Source organism: Pezoporus wallicus, unplaced genomic scaffold (assembly GCF_028554395.1).
Source record: "Pezoporus wallicus isolate ANWC-B61680 ecotype Strahan unplaced genomic scaffold, APGP_CSIRO_Pwel_v1 contig_8548, whole genome shotgun sequence".
Taxonomy (NCBI): Eukaryota; Metazoa; Chordata; class Aves; order Psittaciformes; family Psittacidae; genus Pezoporus; species Pezoporus wallicus.
Genome location: NW_026642624.1, coordinates 1206062 through 1224988, shown reverse-complemented (window position 1 = coordinate 1224988; position 18927 = coordinate 1206062). Strand labels below are relative to the sequence as shown.

At 40.1% G+C, this 18927-nt stretch overlaps 1 protein-coding gene across 5 annotated transcripts in view; it reads left to right on the top strand.

Annotated features, from left to right (window-relative positions):
- The first annotated feature begins 125 nt into the window (after positions 1-125).
- ASB7 (ankyrin repeat and SOCS box containing 7) overlaps positions 126-18927 on the top strand; it is a 30173-nt gene continuing 11371 nt past the window's right edge. Inside the window, exons 1-5 of one of the 5 annotated variants that reach the window (XM_057431013.1) lie at positions 126-353; positions 751-845; positions 6280-6378; positions 9510-9770; positions 16551-17156. In XM_057431013.1, the coding sequence (XP_057286996.1) occupies positions 9560-9770; positions 16551-17156 (817 nt within the window). In that variant the 5' untranslated portion in view covers positions 126-353; positions 751-845; positions 6280-6378; positions 9510-9559. Of the gene's footprint in view, positions 354-750; positions 846-886; positions 926-6279; positions 6379-9509; positions 9771-16550; positions 17157-18927 lie in introns of those variants that run through there. The other 4 variants (XR_008975106.1, XM_057431010.1, XM_057431011.1 and 1 more) reach the window with 4 other exon arrangements.

Below are 18927 nucleotides of genomic sequence, written 5' to 3'. Positions count from 1 at the left end.
CCATGGCCCGCCGTGGGGCCTCCCTACCGCCGCCCCGGGCAGCCCCTCTGGCGGGGCTCGCCGCCGGCCTGCTCCTCCCCGCTCCCCCTCGGCGGGCTGTGAGGGGCTTCCCCGCCGCCCCCGCTGTTGAGGGGGTGCCCGGCTTCTCGCCGCTCTGCCCGCCCGGGCCGCGGGGGGAAGGCAGGCAGGCAGGCTCCGGGCCAGCCGCCTGCCGCCGTGCTCCCAGGGCTGCCCGCGGACCGGGGTTCTCTGGCGGTGAGGGCACAGGGGAGACCAGGGCTCCTCCGGAGCGCGTCCCCCGCTTCCCCTGGGCCCTCCCGCCGCCGGGCCATTGGACTCTGCGCCGGGGCTTGGTTGGTTTTCTGTGTGTGTGTGTGCGCGCACGCTTGACGGTTCCTGAAGCGTGAGCTCCTGCAAGGGAGCGATTTTCATTTCCCAGTAGCTCTCCTTTCTGGGTTACTTCCTGTCCCATTCTTTAGTTCTTATCTTTTACTTCAGTTCCCCAGAGGAGCTGGCTTGACAGGGTAGTGGGCCTGTGGTTATTGTCCTTCCAACTCCTTAGTACCCCTGAGAGCGCCCTTCTGTCGAACTGAGGTCCTGATTTAGAGGAATAACCCTTTCCTTCCTAATTTCTTGAAGGCTCTTCCTTTTAAGACCTGCTCTTGCTTTGGTATTAACCATTTTCATTCTCCATTTCTCTTGTTTGTGTCATTGTGTGGCTCAGTTCAACTTTTCTTTTTTGTTTTTTAGGTTGGAGCTGCCTTAAAGGAGAATTAAAAACTGTGACTCCAAAGAACAAAATAAGACAGAAGCGAGGAACCAGCGTTCAAAAACACCACAGAAAGGTGATCATTCTTACAGACTCTTGGAATCATCCTAGACACATGGTTTGGGCCTCTCGGTGTGTTTTGATGGATTTGAATAGGTAGCAGCGGATTTCTTTGTTCTCATAAAACCTACTTGCTATTGACCTTTACAAGTTTGAAAGCTCTGAAGCTCTTTTGAAGTAGGGTTCCTCTTTCTTCTTGTAACGCTTTGTCATTTTCTAAATTTAATCTGCAAACATTATTTTGCTTGTGAATTGCTCCTTAATGGGTCTTTGTGTCTCCTCATCTCAGCAATGTCACTTAAAATTACTTCACTCTGTGTTGGTTAAAAGGGCCTTTTCTTAAGGCCTGTTTTCAGATTTATGGGTGCAACACCGGATTTGCTTCTGCTCTGATTCCAAAATCTTTATTGGAGTAGGTCATGGTAATTGCATTATGTTGGTTTAGTCCTACCTGACTTTGCGTGGGTCTCTTTTTCAGTATTGTACTGTAATGGAGCTGCAAAAATTGAAATCCATTTAATTGGATGGTGTTTGTTTACAAGGACTTATTTTTGGGGTTGAGATCACAGGAGAAGATAATGCTGTTAGCTGCTTAAGAATAAAAAGGAAAAGAGTCATCGAAAACAATCCTGCTGGTAGGAGGAAGGCTCGCTTGCAGAGGGAGAGCAGTTTGTAGGAAGAATTGCTTGTTTTAAGTGGTGAGATGAAGAGATGGGCTCACAAGGGGAGAGAGTGGGGGGTGAATGATGTCAGTCAGTCTTTTAATGCATCCTACTGTTTGTGTGCCCCAAATAATGGAGTTTGTGCATGTTCTGTCAACAGAGAGTCTGTCTTGAATCCATTCTAATCTGTTTCAAATGTAGATGAGTTTGTTATTTTGGTAAATATATGCTCTATATAGGTCCCTTTGGTCTCTGTTGTGTTTTCAGAGATGTCATTAACTGCACCAGAGTGTTTTTCATTGTTAGCAGTCAATTAGTTTTTAGCATTAGTTGTGGGGGAAAAGCGGTACCTGTTGCCAACAATCATGGTCAAGGGTGGATCAGTATGCAGGTGTCTTTAGCATATGATAAAAAGCAGCTGCTACATGTCAAAGTTTAAATAGCAAATACCTGTGTAATACAAGTGCAACAAATTCTGAGATATTTGAAAGTACAGGAAAGAAACATTCCATGTTATTTTGGTAGCATACTGCAAAACCACACTTCATAGTGGAACATGTGGGCATGCCCAGTGTGATTGCAGGAGGGAATTTTTTGCTAGTAAGTGAGGTAAATGTGAATTAGTTCATCCAAAGTTGGTTTATTATAACACCCTCTTTACAACCCATCTAACATTGGGCCTTGCATCAATGTAGCTACTCCAACAGGACACCTCTTGGTGCCGCCAAGTCATAAGATCTTTGGGATTTATTCATGGAGGGAAATGTAAGTTTTCATTGGATTTGTGAAGCTTGTTCTTAATGTGAAATGACACTGCAGCAAAGTTTGGTTCAGATGCAGAGGCTGGACTTGAGTTTATAGGAATCAGGGGATTGGCTTCTGTCAGAAAGTTGCACATGGTCAAAACAAGGAACAGAGGTAAACCATACGTTGGAGTCCTGTTCTGTAAGAAATACAGCTTATTGCAAGTATAGCTAGCCCCACTAGATAAAGTTGCACATCCTTTTTTTTTTTATCTCTCTTCAGGCTATATAATAATTTTAGGTTTGTTTTGCCTTATTGTGAATTCTAAATCCTTAAAGGAAGTGTGCCGTCTGAGAGGCTGTTTTCCGTTATTCCAGCGTTTGCTTACAAAATGATACTATCACAATGAAAAACTTGCTTTATCCACTGAAGCCATCCAATGAATTTTTTCTACTTGGATTCTTTTAGGCTATATTAAAAAGAAATACAGGGAAAATAAAAGTTTTCTAGAGGTGGTTGAATGAAACAGTCTTTGTAAGCAGCACTCATTTTATTCTTCAGCTATGCTGTGAGTGTTAGGGCTGAAGTGACTGCTTTAATGTGGTTTGAACTAGCCATTGTTCTCTGCTGCAGTCATTCTATGAAATACTGGTGTGTGGATTCTTTAATATTAGCAAGTCATGTTAAAATACATAGATCTTATACATTAACACTTATTATGAATTATTGTTTACTTTTAATGCCAAGCTTTCATCTGACTTTTACTTGTTTAAAACTTAGTAACAACACCACTGTAAGTTAGAAGAGAGATTGTGTTTGATGCTTGGTACCAGAGGATCTCCAAGCATGCTGCAGAGCACAAGCTCCCTGCAGTTTGTCAATGCACGTCTTGAGGGAGACTTGTGGCTGTGTGACACTGATGCAGCAATCTGTACTGAAAAAAACATTTGCAAGGCCTTGCTGTAGCACTAGCGTGGATGAGGTCCTTGATTTGGGGTGATTTGCAGTATTTCTTCACTGGCCTCTGCTTGTGGTTAAGGTTGCTAGTGAATCGGTGGGAACCTTGAGGATAGTTAACAGTTGATGTGGTACGGGCGCTTTCTGAAGGTGAGGTCTCTTGTGCATGCCTGTTTGCAGACATGAAGTTATTTGAGCTGGGTGATTTCACTACTTCTCCATCAGGCCCAAAAGTCAGAGCCCACAACCCCTTTGTGAAATGGGTAATAGTTGGTAAAATGATACCTCCGTACTTCAGTTTGAGCCCCTTGCAGAACATAACAACACAGCAGCTGCTTATGAGTATACAGCAGCTGCTTATGAGTATATAGCACCACTAAGCAGCATCGTGCAGTGCTATCAACACCTGAAGTTGATGGAGTACTTGTAGATTAACTAGCTATTTTAAATGTAGTATGTCCAAGCTACAAGATGGAATTACAGAAGCTCTGATGAGAAGTGTGTAACTTTTAATGACCACTTATGAAGAGTGAAGGCTTCTTTTCTTTGAAGTAGCAGTTCCTTTGTGAGACTGGGGATTCATGCACTGTTAACTCGTTGCGTTTCAGACCCAGCAATTTGCCTGCGTTAGTTGGTGATTTTCATCCTGGCCACTTGGGTTACCTCACTTGATGTCTGTCTGGGATGCAGCATAGAACATCTAGAAGAAAATGTATTCAGAATTATAAGGCTCTGTGAAAGTTTAATATTTCACATGTTATTTGCAAACTTTGGTTGTGATACGAGAACACAAATAATGGTTGTTGCCTTACTTTGTTGTCTGAAGAGCTCCTGAAATAGGAAGTTGAGTAACAGATGAAGATGGTAGTTGCATTTAGGTTTTGTCAAAAACATATTGACCATTTTTAAAATGCCATTTAATTATGAACGCATTGAGTTTTGAAATGGGTGGGAGGAGTGGGTTGTGAGAATAATGAATGCTAATGTGATTATCTTTTTTAATTTTATTTGATTTAAATGTCTTGGAATACTTTAACCCCAGACAGCTAGGACCTACACTGATTAGATCTTTGCTGGGTATTAAATGTCATGTGTAATGGTATGCTTTCCTTGTGGTACAGAGTTATGCCAACATCAGTACTAATTATGGTCCTGTTTCTGCTCTTAGATGTGTAATTCCAGGGTTTAGGAATCGGGTCTATCTGTTAGGCCATAAGAATGCACAAAATACTGCATTAGAAGGTCTTGCTTTTAGTACCAACCTTGACTTTTCTTTAAAGTAACTATATACATCTGTCAGAATTAATTTTCCACATGATGTTTGCAATGACTTTAATGAAGTGACACATTGATGTAGGAAAGTCTAAGATCTCTTTGACAACATAAGGCATTATCCATAGGTAATGAAGATGTTTATCTTATTTTTTTATTTAGTGTGCTACTTCTACTATAATTATTAGTATTTTAAGCAAACTTTAAGTCATTGAGTAAGCAAGCTTTACTTTAACTAAATATGACTTCTTTTTATTAAAGTTGCAGATCTTACTCTTGCCATATGCAGCTAATTTTCCTTTGGGGGGGAAAAAAGCTTGTTACTTTTTTAGTGGAGCAATCTGTTACCTTGTCTGTAGTCTGTGAAGTCAGTGCAATTCTAATTTGCATTAGCTAATAAAAAATGTGTGGGTTTTAAAGTGAAAATCATGCAAAAATGGGGGGGGGAAAAAGGTGAGCTAACGACTGATCATCTATGCAAAAAAAACAAGGCTAGAAATGTGATCAAATTAGGTCATGGCAGTGCAGTTTTGTGCAGGGATGTGAGCATATCTGCAGACCTTGTATGTTTTATCTTGGGAAGCAAAGCTCTTGGAAAATGTGCATAAGAGGGATGAAGAGAGCTTGTTTTTTTCATCCTTCTCTTTTGAGCTGTCATTGGAGAAGCAAGATTTTATGTTGCTTTAAGCGACAGAAATTTGAAGTTAAGCTAAAAGCTGCACAGTTCATATAATTGTTCTGGTGCAGTTCATTTGCAGGAAAAACAAGTCACAGCTGGTTTTGTGTGCCCTGCTATACAATGAAGTAATTAATGCTTTTATTATTTATAATACTGTTGCAGTGCTTGCACGTGATAAGGGATCCTGTTGAGAGAAGCTTGCAGCCAAAGTGACCAAAAGGTCAGACAGAGGTGTGCAAAGAATTAATGAAGTAACATTGATGAGTACGGGCTCTCAACAGTGCTGTGGGAAATGGTCAAGCATTGGGGCTGATCATGTTAAGTGCAGATGATGAAGAAGGGGGATAAGGAGGGCTAGTCTGGAGGAGGAAACTGGGTAGGGATTGTAACTGGTGTTGAGTAAAGTTTGATTCTAGTTCTTAGATATGAAAAGAGTGATGATCTCTGAGGTGGTATTGCTTGTATTGTGAAGGTATCTTTACCTGTTTGTGGAATGTCTGTTAGCCTGATCTGTTATGTGAGGGGGACACAATTGGTGGCACTACAAGTCCAGCTAAAGGATGGGGAAGTCAATGCTCTATGCTATCAGGTTTCATTCATTAGATAGGGAAGCACAGGTGGATGGAGGTTTAAAAAAGAAAACAAAAGCCAACAAACCACAAAACTCCCACAAACAAACAGAAAAAAGCCCACAAAAATGGGTTGGGAAGGAACTAAATGGATTCTGAAGGTTTTTCCTGGCATCTGACTCCCGCAGGGAGGCATTGAGCAGTTAGGCAGAAATACCTACAGTGACCTTTGCATCCATTTTTGTTCCATGGCAGCAGCAGATATGCATAGTCCTTGGAGAAGAGCTTAGACCTTTTCCTCAAGGTTTACTCTAGAGAGGAAGCGTATCTCTCCTTTCTCTTGTCTTGCATAAAATGTTCTCTAGCCTTTTTCTCATCTGGCAGAAGCAAACTCTCCCCACTCCAACCTCTGAAGGACTGTTTGGTGATGAAACAAAACACACTTCAGGGCTTTTTCTGGCATAACTGCATTAAAATGTGGCATTCTAGCACAGGCACAAAGTAAAAGTAAGTAAAAACCTCTCACTTTTACTCTTTGCAACTAATATAAATATCATTTCTTTTAAGGGGCAGCAGGTTGTTTGACACACATGGGCACACAAGATTATGAATAGTGAAGACAATGACGAGGGGGACATCCATCAAAGAGTAACAACCTCATATAAGGTAATTCAGGAACACATTGAATTTGTCCTGTTGTACTTGCAAAAACAATGAAGTAGTTGCTGTTGTCCTCCATTTTCGGGGCACTGTACGAGCATTATAACCAAGAATGTATAGGTACATTTTTACCCCCTTCTGCTTGATTTAATTCTTTTACTTGCATGGCGAAAACCACTATGTAGCAATCCAAATGCATATCGTGTTCTAAATGAGATTGATTATAGTTTCAAAACATTAAATATTAAATGCCAAATGGCTAATGACTTCCCGTAGTCTTCCTTTCCTCCTTCAAAGATTGATGCTGTATATGAGGATTTGCAAACAGGAATTTTAAATGATCCACGGAGCAGAAGTGGAAATGTTTTCAAAGCTGGTGTGTACCTAGAACTATCCCAAAACCTTGAATGGTACAGTTATGTAGGCCTGTGATTTAAATTTCTTTGCCTGCCATAGAGGTGAGACAGAAGAGTAGATATTTACAGGAACTGTGCAGGTGATAAAAGGAGCTGCCTTTTATGCCTGACTTTGTCTTCTGCTTTGTATGTTTTAATACTTATGTACTTGAGTACTAGCTAATTTGAATAAGCTCTGCTAGTCACATGCAACATATGGGGCCAGTGCCAACTTTTTATAATGCTGCATTACAAATATACCCACCAGCTGAGAAGTGTGACATAAAGAGCTTTGCTTTTTCTTAACCAACTGTCTTCATAGATAGTTGCAGGGGGGAATGCTGCTGGCCCCTTCAATGAGAAATCCCTTTTTGCTTCATCTGTGTAGTCATCCTGTCTCTTTCCTGTACTGTTCTGAGCAATTGGTTTGACATTAATTTTCAAGATCACATGAGATCTTGTAAGGATTAATCCTTTACAAGAAGGGACTGTAAAAATGGCTGTAGAAAGTTTGTTTCTATCAACTTTTGATCAGTTTTCCTGTCTTGTTTTCGTATACATTCAGAAAGTAAGGCTAAAGGGCATGCTGATTTTTACTTTGTTTTTTTCAGAGATCTCCCCCTGACTTATTACCAGTTAGATTCAATCAGTTTTCACCCGTAAATCCAAAGAAAAATCTTGCTCTTGTAGTTGGAAATCCATTAACAGTACTGTTAGTGGTGTGATGCAGAATGAAGTCAAGCTCGCTGTCTTATAGGTGAGCATGTTCTGAAGTGCTAATTGGAGTTTAGAGAAAGAGCTTAGCAAAAGCTTATTAGAGTTAATAGAAATACTTCCATTGTCATCAGATTAACCAAGTTTGATTTTTGGACTGTGCTGCGAAAGCTGAACTGTTGGGTTAGCGGTTGCCAGATTGTTAATCCCCTTTGGTTCCAGTGTCAGATAATGGAGTTTATACTATAAAACAAAACAAAGCCAGTTCCTAAGCCACATATAACCTATCGAGCTAAAAACTCTTCCTTCATAGCCCTGTGCTGAACTACTGATTGTTGCCATACCTGGTAAGTTGAAGCATTTATAAGTGTTAAAGACAAGCATTTGCTGCATGTAATTTACATATTTGCAGTCTACTTAGGGTCATTGTAGCTACCTGTTAATTGCAAGTTTATACCTCTCCAAGAAGCAGATAAATAACTTCTTTGCAGTGGGCACAACTAGGCTGTAGAAGAGTGAATAAATACCTACGCCTTCATCTGGAAAGATGGCAGTGATTGATGTTTTCAGTTTTCACTTGTCTGTGTATATCTGCATCATAGGAGAGCCAGTGCCCAGTGGGGTATGGGGAGGTGATTGCAATATCTTCTGGATGACCTATGAATCAGGAGGCTCTGGAAACCCTTGTGATACTTACGTAAAAGAAGGTTTTAAGTGATGATATGGGTTGAGATCCTAATACAACAAGATTATTTAAAATTCACTTTTGTCTTTGGGACTTTACCTTGTGCTTTAATCTTGCTTAATTGTACAGGAGTTTAAATGCATTTTTCTTCCTCTTTTTCATCTTCTAGCTCCTTGTTAATATCCATTGCAACAGCGTTTGAGTATTTTCTGAGGCTCTTATTGCTCAGCATTACTTTTCTCATACCTTGCTTTTATTCTCTTTTTCTTTCCTGACACTCCTTTCCATTCTAGGAATACGTGTTAATGGGATATGATACATAAGATACGTGAAAATGTAGACACTTAACAGACTTTGTGTACTGTGGAAGAATTCCTAAATACCTGTATTTTTTAACTTGTCCCCAGCTGGGTAGCAGGTAGAACTGCAGATGGGGACTTCTCAAATGGAGCATGGAGTATAGTACTTTTTTCTTTCCCAATGTATGCTTGTATCTAAGCTCTTTTACAGTGGCTATTTTGGATAGCCTGTTGGCCCAGCTCTCTCATATATGATATCAAGGTAATTATAAATTGAATTGTTCTGGTGTATGTTCTCATGATGTTTGACAGGCCGATATTAACTGCACTTACATGTTTCCAGCTCTCATATTATCGTATTTGTGTTTGATTTCTAGAATATAGAAGCTCTTTGCAGTCTCTATGTACTATTAAAAAAGTCAACAAGCCAAAATACAGACAGTGCACTCTAATTAAAAAAGAGGGGGAAGAAGGGGGGGGGAATAATTAGTTTTCAGTTTGAACATTAGTGTTATTAATACTCATGTGCTGTAGGTCACAGGAAAAGATTATGTTAGTAAGATGAAAATATTTTCACTGAACCTTAGAGATGATACATATCTCGAAACAAATAAATACCATAGTTCAGTTGCTCTCGCAATGCAGTGCTGTTTCATGTAACAGTTTAGATCATCCATTGTCTCTGGAGTTAGCGTTATTAACCATGTTGTGATATTTAAACGAATGTTGGTTTCAGGTGATTTTCCATTTTACTTGTTGTGCAGGAGCTTTAATTGTGGACTCTTGTTTAATGCTGTCATTTTTGAAGAAAATGTTTACTATTTATAATGCATAAGTGCCCTTTTCTTTTGCAGCCAGTGATGTGAGCCATGTAGTATGATTTTGTTAACAGTGAGGTGGTTTGGTTTTTATTTTATATATAAGACGACTTGGTGTATAGAATGTAAATCTTAGCATTGTTTTTTGCTTAGCACTGACTTTTTTCCCTAGATATCTCTTTCCTAGTCTCGCTCCTAATTTATTCCTGCTTTATATTGATCCAAGGTGACTAGTGTGACCTCATGACGCCTCTGTAAAAGCCAGATTCAGCTAGGATGTTACACCATCACTGTCGGAGAAACCCTGAACTACAGGAAGAGTTGCAGATTCAGGCTGCAGTTGCTGCTGGCGATGTTCACACCGTGCGCAAGATGCTGGAGCAGGGATATTCTCCTAATGGTCGAGATGCCAATGGCTGGACTTTGCTTCATTTCTCTGCAGCAAGAGGAAAAGAGAGATGTGTCCGGGTTTTTCTCGAGCATGGAGGTAAGTTGTCTAGAGGCTGTTCTTCTCTGTTAGAGAAGATTCTGCTCTTCCTCTGTTAGAGGGCAGCAGGTCCTTGGATTAGAATTTTAGGGAGGTTTGTTTCATAATTCTCAAGCAAGTAACATCAAAGACTGAATTTCTCTATAAGCTTTAAGAGTCTGCTAAGCTTTATGAAAACAGTACTCTGTGCAGGGATCAGCTAGTCCAGTTGAGTATACACCTTTCCGGCATCCATGTGCACTGATTTGAGTTTGGTTGGTTGAAGTGATACGCCTGCTTGGGTGATGATCATTACCAGCGAGAATTTCTTTTTTGCTGTATGTTCTTTCAAGGCTACCTAAAGCTGTAGAAATTGATGGTTTTAACCATTTAATGTGATACTGGAGAGGAAAAGTAAAAATCAGTAGATGTTCTCCAGATTCTGCTGAGTCCTCTTAAAAGAACAGTGTCCTCTGTTCCAGTGCTGTTCTTATCAAATGAATTCTTATGGGTTTGGTCCCAAGGAAACTGAAATTCCCATTTTGGTGCTTTACATATCTGAGGACATATGGGCTCCTTATGTGTGTCACAGTATTTGTCAGATATATGGATCACCCTTAAAAATGAATGGCATTAATGAGCTATGTTATTTGCATGATCGGTGGTATATTCTGTAAGAGCAGTAGTAAAATACAGCGTGAACTACTGGGCCCTCTTGATATACCTACTGCGTATGCTAACCACATAATATTGCCAAACCCTCATGTCTTTATTGAAGAGGGAGAAAGCTACTAAACTGCACTAATAGCTAACTTAAAATTCTACTTTTTAATATATATATAATGTATTTGGATAATCTCAAGCCTTCTCTTTAATAATTCAAAATCCTTAGGCTGTAAGGCTAGGAATAGGTTGGTTTTAGCTCTGTGAACTTGATGATCTGAAACAAACCCACCCTCATGTGTTCCTACGTATTTTCATTGTATAGGTTTCGATATTGAATAGCTGCTGGTGCAGTGTCTTGTTTTCATTTTTGTCGTTACTCTTTCCTATATGAACTACCAACTGAATCTGATGCCTCCTGAAAACTGCCTCTAATGAAAAGCTCTTGTTCTGGAAGGAGTCTAGCATTTAATCACAAGGACTAGAAAGTTGAGTAACAAATAGTGTGAGGGTTAGTCATCTACAGCAGCTTTCCTGTAGCTGAGCCTTGCTTCAGAAAATTGGCACCGTTTTATGCCTTGCCTTGCTTTACCTCAAAACAGAAGCATCGAAGATAATGAGTATTTAAAACATACTAATGTCACAAATGAGATGACTCTTAAAAGCAGAGTTAATCATGCTTGCCTCATTAGTGAAAGGTTTGTGTCTACCTTTCCTCACACAGTCTTCACCTTTTTCTCAAGAAGTGGATTATTTCAATGTTGGTGCTTAATCCCTGTGGACCAAAATGATATTGGTGTGAAGGAAAAAGTAGTTTTCTGGTGTGAATTTTATGGCAGAGTATTGAACTACCTATGCATATTAGTAATAAATTGGTAGTGAGAGGGAGTGAATGGAGTTCTGGAGGGAAGAGGGAACTGATGTGTTGGTGGGAAGGAAGGGCCAGCTGGTGATAGTTGTGGCTGTCTAAGGGGATGGTGAAGCTTAACGGAGCTGGAAATACATTCATAATACAGGAATGAGAAAACCACAATGGGCTGTTGCTGAGGGAAGAGTGCTGTGCCTCTGATTTGAGATGCTGTAAGACTGCTGATGTAGTCTTGTGTGGTAGTGGGACAGAGATGACGTTTGGCTAATAAAAGCTGAGAAGAAATCTGGTCACTGACCTGGAAATAAAAAGTAGCTTCTTACGGAGTTATGACCTCGCTGCCTTCTGCTTTTGCTTTTTTTAATTCTCTTCCATCATTGCTTACCAGCAAAGAAAAGAGCCAGAGGACAGTGTTGTGCATGCAGATTGGATGATTTTGAGTGGAGGTGGTGGAACAGAAGGAAGCTTTTTATTATCTGCTGAGCAAGGAGACACAGATATATGGGGGAAATGCATTAAAAAGCCAGTCCAGACTAAAAGATGAAGCCAGCAGAAATACCAACTAGATACAGGGGTAATAGGTCAGATAATAAATACTCTTTAGCAAGTGATGGAAGGCAGGAAGTTGATCAGAATCGCAGAGAAACTTTGTTCTCATGAAAAATAGTGACTTTGACTTTCTTTGTGTATTTGACTCATTTTAATAAAGTGAAGATTCTGTGAAGCCTGCTCTTTCCAGCTCTTTCCATCCATAGAAAGAATCCAAAGTCACAAAGCTCCCCAGGAAAACAACACAAAATAAGGAGTGTAATTTTCAGTAATGCTGGATTTTTGCATAACAAGCCTGTTTTCTCTTTAGTGTACTTTTTATTTTCAAAATGACATAGAGACACATGATCTCATGCTGGACAAAAACTGTATTTTATTACTAACCAGTCACCACTGTTAACATTACAAAGAGCTAAAGTCTTGAAAGTGTGTAGTTAGCTGTCCTTTGGCAGTGTCTTCTCAATAATAATGTAGCAGGACAATTACTCATATTAAGCTGGTTACTTGACTTGGATTAACTCTGTTTACTCATATTAAAGTGAAGAAATGATTCACTAAAGCTCCTAGAAATTGAAGAGTAACAGGAGTAGCCAAACAGACATGTTTGTTTGTTTTTAGTCTTGGCTGCAAGATATCTAAACCTTAGTAAGGTCATGCAGAATCCAGGAGAAACTAGAGAATGCCAAATGTTCATCCCCCTAAATCAGCTCATAAAGCGTGTGTGTGTCTGAACAGCAATGCTTTCCTGGAGGTCTTTGTATCAATGTTGTCCTAGAAAATTCAAACCAGAAGCTATAAGTAGTCATGTTTCTAAGTCTTGTGGTCAGAATGAAGCCCTAGTTTGGAGAAGTAAGCTTGAAATAATAGAAGTACTTTATGAAGCCAGAAGCATTGCTTTCTTGACTTCCCAGATGATGCTGTGATAGTGATCTAAAGAAGGCATCAAGTAAGTAAGGAAACTGTCCCACTGAGCTGTAAGTTGAAACTAAAGTATCAGACTCTTGTTTAAGAATGTATATATCCTTTAGGCTACAGTATTAGAAAAGAGTTTCATTAACAGCAGAGTTTAAATGACTAGCTTAGGTGCTAGACTTTAACATGAAATAATGTAATCTGGATATCAGTGTTGCAAGTTTTCAATCTCAGGTGAGCTTGAGCAGTTACTTGGTACCCTTTATAAGCAGTTCAAGGTTTATGCCTGTCCTGGGTTGAGCAGCAGCAGTCATTTTTCTCCTTAGTAGCTGGTGCAGTGCTGTGTTTTTGACTCTCAGCCTGAGAACAACACTGATAACACTGATGATTTTAGTTGTTGCTCAGTAATGTTTACTCTGATCAAGGACTTTCTGAGTCTCATGCTCTGCCAGGGAGGATGGGAAGCCGGGAGGAAGCAGAGACGGGACACCTGACCCAAACTAACCAAAGAGGTATTCCATACCACAGCACATCATGACCACTATATAAACTGGGGCAGTTACCCGGAAGGGCTAGATCACTGCTCAGGTTGGGCTGGGTATCGGTTGGTGGGTGGTGAGCGGTTGTATTCTCTTCCCTTGTTATTTCCCTTATCATTATTATTACTGGTGGTAGCAGTAGCGGTTTGTGTTATACCTTAGTTACTGGACTGTTCTTATCTCAACCCATGGGATTTACATTCTTCTGATTCTCCTCCCCATCCCTCCAGGAGGAGGCGGGGGGGGAGAGAAGAAGGGAAGTGAGCCAGCAGCTGCGTGCTTCTGAATACCAGCTGGGCTTAAGGCCTAATACAATGCCATTGCATTATGCCTTATATTTAAGAACATTAAAAATTACCAAATGCAGTTATTTATGTTTCTAGATTCTGCTTTCCCCAAATTAATGGGAAACTTGAAAAGAAATAAGGATGGAGGCAAGATAAAGAAATGCTGGCAAGTGCTGTCTTCATCCCTTTCTAGTTAAATATGCTTGTACCAGGAACTTTTTTTATACCCGCTGCAGATCCTGAAAGATAAGCTGAGAATCATTCCCAGTTTATTTCTACTGTGTGTTCCAGGGGGAGAAAGGTACTTCCCACCGTGATACCAGTGCCAAAGCCTTTTATGAAACAAAATCCCTGACAACAACTAAAGTTCTTAAGGCAACATCACCTCTGAAGCGTGTATTTTACTAACATGTATGCAATGTAATTCAGGTTCAGGTTTTGCCAATAAAATTTGTGAAGTTCAAAAGTTCTCCGGGAGATGGCAGCAAAACATTGACTGAACAGCAACAGACTTTTTGCTCGATTAAAGTTGTTTCCCTAATCAAGAGGGAGACTGGTACTATTAGCTCCCTAAAAGCCTGTCATCTTAACGGGAATTACAATATATTTATCGTGAAGTTTTACTGTTGGGTTCACTTTGGACGGTTAGTTGTTTCTGTTCCTTGCCCAACTGAGAGACTTACTTTCCTATTCTTGTTGAGACACTACTCTTGCATGACTTAGGGTTGGGGTTTTTTTGGTTCTCTTTAATGGTAAAAAGCAATGTCTCTTTTCCAGTATGTCCACCTTCTCCTTAATTCTACCTCTCCAAATGTATCATCCCTTTGCATGCTTATGCTTCTTATTTTATCAACTGTCGGGAGGTAATGTAGAATAGTCTGAGCAGTGCAAAGAAAGAGATCCTGGGAGCAGCGAACGCCACTTTGAAAGATTATCTGTCTTTAATAACTTGGTGGGTTGTACTGATTCTCTATTTTGGACATCATCAGAGTGCAGGTTAGGAACCACCTATTCAGTCACTGCCTTCATTTTCCTGCCGACCTCTGAATGCTTCATCTATTACTTTAACTCGGGTAACTTTACAGGGTGCTGAAACTTCTGCTTTTTATAGAAGACGAGGAAGGCTGTCACTACTAAAGTTCTCTTAGCATTTTTGTTGTTACTTCTAGGTTCCTATTCTATATACTAGAGGCAGTTCTCATGTTTTATTTCTCCACGTAGTCAAGCTGCATTAGTTTGTATGTTGGATTTCTGTTTGTTTGTCTTCTTCACCTCAGTCTTTGCATTATAAAAAAACTTAAAGTTGCTGGATTACCTTTGCAGCTGTATTCTGTACTCTTGCCAGTCCTTTTATTTTGGTATGATGTCTGTCTTGGTGTGTTGTCTGGATATGGTCACAGTAGGTCCATATTGAGAAGCCTATTCCTGTTGTTTTATGTTAGCACCTTTGTGGATTCAGATGTGTTCAGACTAAACTAGCTTGCAATATATATTGTATTCTGAACTTATAGCAGGTCTGAATTTTGAGGTGAAGACTGGTGTCTCTCACCCTCTTCCCCCTCCTGTTCGAGTGTGATGGAAGCTGAGCAGAATACTGCCCTTTCTACATGGTACAGGAGAGCAAGAGCTCCTCTTAAGCAGTGTGTGTGAGCACTGGGTGTTTGTAACCTTCACCTGAGTTTAAAACCTGTGCTCACAATGTCCTACTCTTTTCCCCACCCTCCCAAGACTGCTGCTTTCCTTCTAAACATGGTATGTATAGGTGAGGAAATGAGAGAGAATTCTGTGTGCCAGGATGCAAGGATGGGGCTGTCAAGCTTATGGAAGGTGGACAGACACCCTTGCAATTGGCTGCTCTTACAGACGGTGTGCTTTGTACCCAGGTAACTGTGAAGGACATACCCCAGCAGCTGTTTCAATAGATAAACAGGAATGTTGAGAACATGTCAACTCAAGACTAGTATCTTGTGCATTCACTATCTCTCTTTTTAACAGCTGGGAAATTTAGGAAAGTGCCTCAAACTTCCACACAGTAGTTTGTACCTTTTAGCATCCAGCAGGCAGCATATGGTGGAAGGAGAAACCTCAGAGCCTGGCTTGTTCTCTAGGTGAGGTGATGAGGCAGGCATCTTTTCCTTGGTAATTAATTTGGTACATGAAATAGGCACTTGCTTTACAAGGTTTGGTGTCCTGAGGCAATGAAGTAAATTGATTTGATTATTTTAATTTTAAAATTCATAAATGAGACTGAGTTTTTGTGCTGGGGGGGGGGGGGGTAGGGTAAAGGTCTCTGTGTAATCACTTGTATTCTGCACTGATGTTTTTTCCCTGACTCTTTCCATACGTGATTTGCTTACATTCTTGTAAAATCTGAAATTTTTTGTAGAACTATAAATTCAGAACAGATTCATCATCTGTAAAAACAGACTTTATCAAGACAATCTAGAATAACATATATCTTACATGCTTTGGAAATCCTGCAGACCACATTTTACCTAATGCAGTATTACACCCTAAAAACAATACAATGCTGCCAGACCACAAAACATCCGCAGTTTGGGACAGCAGATGTTTCTACACATGCTTCTTTTTAAGACCAAGAAGCAACACAAGGGAAAATAAAACAAAGTTGAATGTTAAGAAAGAAATGTAATATTGTAGAGCTGGAGGAAAACTGGATGGACGGAGATTTGAGTAATTAGCCTAAGAGTGCTAGGAAGATGCGGAGAAGTATTTGTCAAATGGAAACATATGTATATAAAAGAAAAAAGGATTTTTTTTTGTGTAACTTTCTTAAATATAATTTAAATTTTTCTCAAAAAAAGCATGTTCCTGAAAGCAAGCATTAGTTTGAAGTACAAAATAATCCTGTCATGCTATGCCTGAAAAGACTTAACACTCAACCCTTTGATTATTTCTTTTCTTGCAGCACTGGATTACTGTAATGCCTTCTAATTATTTTTTAATTTTATTTTAACTTCAGCTGATCCCACAGTTAAGGACTTAATTGGAGGCTTCACTGCTCTGCATTATGCAGCCATGCATGGCCGAGCGAGGATTGCACGCTTGATGTTGGAATCTGAATATAGAAGTGACATTATTAATGCAAAGAGCAACGATGGTTGGACTCCCCTCCATGTAGCAGCCCACTATGGCAGAGACTCATTTGTGAGGCTCCTGTTGGAGTTCAAGGCCGAGGTTGATCCGCTCAGTGATAAAGGTACTACACCACTTCAGCTGGCCATTATCCGAGAGAGGTCAAGCTGTGTGAAAATCCTTCTGGATCACAATGCCAACATCGACATTCAAAATGGTTTCCTGTTACGATACGCTGTGATCAAAAGCAATCACTCTTACTGCCGAATGTTCCTTCAGAGAGGGGCGGATACAAACTTGGGTCGCTTGGAAGATGGACAGACACCCTTACACTTGTCTGCTCTTAGAGATGATGTGCTTTGTGCACAAATGTTGTATAATTACGGAGCAGACACTAACACAAGGAACTATGAAGGACAGACCCCACTGGCTGTTTCAATAAGTATTTCTGGAAGTAGCCGACCCTGTCTGGATTTCTTACAAGAAGTGACAAGTATGTATGTAAGAGAAGTTAATCACAGGACACAAGGTCCTCTAAAAGCCTTCTTTGAATTTAGCCCCAGAAAAAAAAAAAATGCTTCCTCTCTGCCCCTTGATGCTATTTAAATGCACTAGGAAATTTCTGGGAAGGTGAAGGGATTGTGATACTGGGAATCTCTTGCTCGGCAAAGATGCTAATGTTAAGTATATTTCATTTAAATTGGTTTTGTTTAAATAGCTACAGGAAGCATTCATTTAAAAAAGTGAACTGTGAAATCTCATTGTGTGAATGGCCTTAGGGCTTACCAAAGATGTTTGGGGTCTGGGGCTTTGTTTTGTTGTTTGTTTAGGGGTCTTTAGTGTCTTTTGCTTTTTTTTCTTGTTTTAATTGCTGTGCAAGTACTCTGCAGTTGCTGGCATTTTTCATCTGGCACTACAAATAGGGCAGAAAGAGCTTTTGCTGCTTTGTGTTCTCCCATATTCTTCTCTCTCCTTCCCTCTCCTAAACCAGACGAGGACATGGCTTAGTTCATTGGTGCAACTTGAAGGGGTTTCCTGTGCTGTGTAGCTTTGATTTTTGTGGATGCCTTTGAAATACGAAAGGGATTTTAACTCATCGTGACTTCTGATATTTAAAGAGAGTATTAGGCTCCTAATATTCTGGTCACTTTTGATTATTGGGTTTTGGTGTACTGGAAGCTTTCTCCCATTCAGCATAGAATGCTATAAAGTGTTCCATAATTACGGAACTGAGTAAAGCATTTGGGAATTGTTCATTAGGAGTTTGCTAATTCAAACATGTTAAAGTGGCCGGATAAATTATCCAGTTAGGCTGATCTTTGCACTACAGAGGATGGAGTATTTCATATATCCTATTTTTGCCCTACAGTTCCTTTTATTTGGATGCTTTTTATGAGAATTAAGCAATTTACATACTCTGCAAAGAAACTGAAATCTAGTGTGGGCTGGGGGTGAATCAGCTGAGATCTGTTGGCAGTAGCTGACACAAGCATTTGGAATTTCATTTTTGTCTTCATGATTAGTGGTGTTATTTTTGCTCTTGTCTGAAATCTAAAGGGAGTTTTTGGAAAGGTCGAAGCTGATATTAAGAAATACAAGTAACTAAGAGATGTTATTTTTATTTCTCTGCCCTTTCTCATTCAAACACATCTCTTTCTGGTTTCCTTTTTGGGAGCCTCTCGTTATATGGTAGCACTATTAGTAGACGATATAATATCCAGACTTGCAATATTTCAGTCTCAGGACACATCAGTGAGTGTGAAGTCTTAGGCTGCTTCTGTGCTGCCTCAATGTCTAAAGACTCATTCAGAAAGTTGGAAACTGGTACTGTAACTTGCTTTGCAGATTCCATATCTTTAAGGGTTTAATGTGAAGTGAAAAGTAAATTCTGCTACAAGCAAAATAGCTTAAATTTGCGGGCAGTGTAACAGTGTTGGAACTATCCCAGCTTTGCACTGATGGAAGGATCACTGGGAAAGCAGGGAGGACTAGTGCTGACAAAAACACTTCAGCTTTGTGCATCTGAGCAAAGTTATTACGTGTTTACAAACAGCTATAAACAGACTCTGCTGCCCTTATTATAGATATCCAAACACTGTCTTCCATGGTATTTATAAATAATTGCTTTAATGAGATGGTGTAGGAGAGAGTCAATGGATAAAGTGCACGCTGGGATTTTGGAGTTCCCAATTAGATCAGCCTGCGTACAGGAATTGCTGGGATCTCGCGCTGTGGCACTTCGGGGAAGAATCTTGTTTCCGAGT